The sequence below is a fragment of the Etheostoma spectabile genome, chromosome 9, assembly GCF_008692095.1.
Source record: "Etheostoma spectabile isolate EspeVRDwgs_2016 chromosome 9, UIUC_Espe_1.0, whole genome shotgun sequence".
Classification (NCBI taxonomy): Eukaryota; Metazoa; Chordata; class Actinopteri; order Perciformes; family Percidae; genus Etheostoma; species Etheostoma spectabile.
In genome coordinates, this window is record NC_045741.1 from 4,502,678 (window position 1) to 4,503,985 (window position 1,308).

At 42.6% G+C, this 1,308-nt stretch overlaps 1 protein-coding gene across 2 annotated transcripts in view; it reads left to right on the forward strand.

The window, feature by feature from the left end:
- Window positions 1-1,308, forward strand: part of zfyve21 (zinc finger, FYVE domain containing 21) — a 20,334-nt gene that overhangs the window by 4,716 nt on the left and 14,310 nt on the right. For both annotated transcript variants that reach the window (XM_032526296.1, XM_032526297.1), the window contains exon 3: window positions 773-941. In XM_032526296.1, coding sequence (XP_032382187.1) covers window positions 773-941 — 169 coding nt within the window. The remainder of the gene's footprint in view (window positions 1-772; window positions 942-1,308) is intronic.

Below are 1,308 nucleotides of genomic sequence, written 5' to 3' on the forward strand. Positions count from 1 at the left end.
GAAATTTCCCCGCTGTGGGATGAATAAAGTATAATCTAATCTAATGATAAGGCAGCCCAGGTGCTTCTTTTAGTATGTCACCTACATTATAAAACTGATTTTCCTCTAATTAATGTATTTTCACACACTTCTAGTTATGTTTAATGCAGTGGGGGAAGAAGTATTCTTTACTTAAATAAGTACTAACCCCACACTGTTAAAATACTTCATCACAAGTAAACGTCCTGCATTCAAAACCTTACTGAACTAGAAGTAATTAAATAGACTAGATAAAAACCGTAGCACACATATGAGAGAGAGAGAGAGAGAGAGAGAGAGAGAGAGAGAGAGTTCAGATCATGTCACCCCCCCCTCCCCCTTCATGTCTTCAGCTGTCCTATCAAAGTAAAGGCCTAAAATGCCCCAAAAATAATCTTGAAGAAAAAAAAAACGGTAATACACATGTACTTAAAGTATCAAAGTGAAAGTACCCAATGTTCCCTGTCAATGATTTCCCTGTGTATATGTGATGCTTCTCCAGTCATATTCCTGCTGCATTAATATCTGTTGCATTTTCCTGCTATAGATGTTTAAGCCTGTGCTCATTTTGAAAAGTAACTAAAGCTGTCAGACAAATGTAGTGGAGTAAAAAGTATGAAGTTGCATAAGTAAAGTACAAGTACAATGCACATGTTTTTGAGTACAGTACTTGAGCAAATGTACTTAGTTCCATTCCACCGCTGGTGTAGTGTTGATGGCAGTGAACGTGAGCGTGCTTCCTGTTCTCCTGCAGCACCACTGCCGGCGCTGCGGCCGCTGTTTCTGTGATAAGTGCTGCAGTAAGAAGGTCCCGCTGCCCCGCATGTGTTTCGTGGATCCGGTGCGCCAGTGTGCCGAGTGCAGCCTGGCCTCCCAGAAAGAGATGGAGTTCTACGACAAGCAGCTCCGAGTGCTTCTGGGAGGTGAGAAGTTCAACCTAGACTCCTGTTATTCTAACGGTGCTGTCGGTACACGATCCGTCCTGCCTGCACAATCCGTTCTGCGCATGTGCGCTTTCGCGCACGCGCAGATGATAATCGAGGATTTACGGCAAGGCACGATCTGTTCCACAGTAGCTGTCTGCTGTTAGCTAAACTAACGTCGTTAGCTTTCCGGTGGAGGCAAACAGCTAATTTGGCTAACCGTTAGCTGAGACAGCATGTAAAAGACCCTCATAACGTAACAGTGTTATGTATAATAGTTGTTACGTCAGTTCTACTTGTGCTCATTTGAAATACAATCACTCAATACTTGTCTTTATTATTACTGTAAAGTCTTAATTAGCTGTAG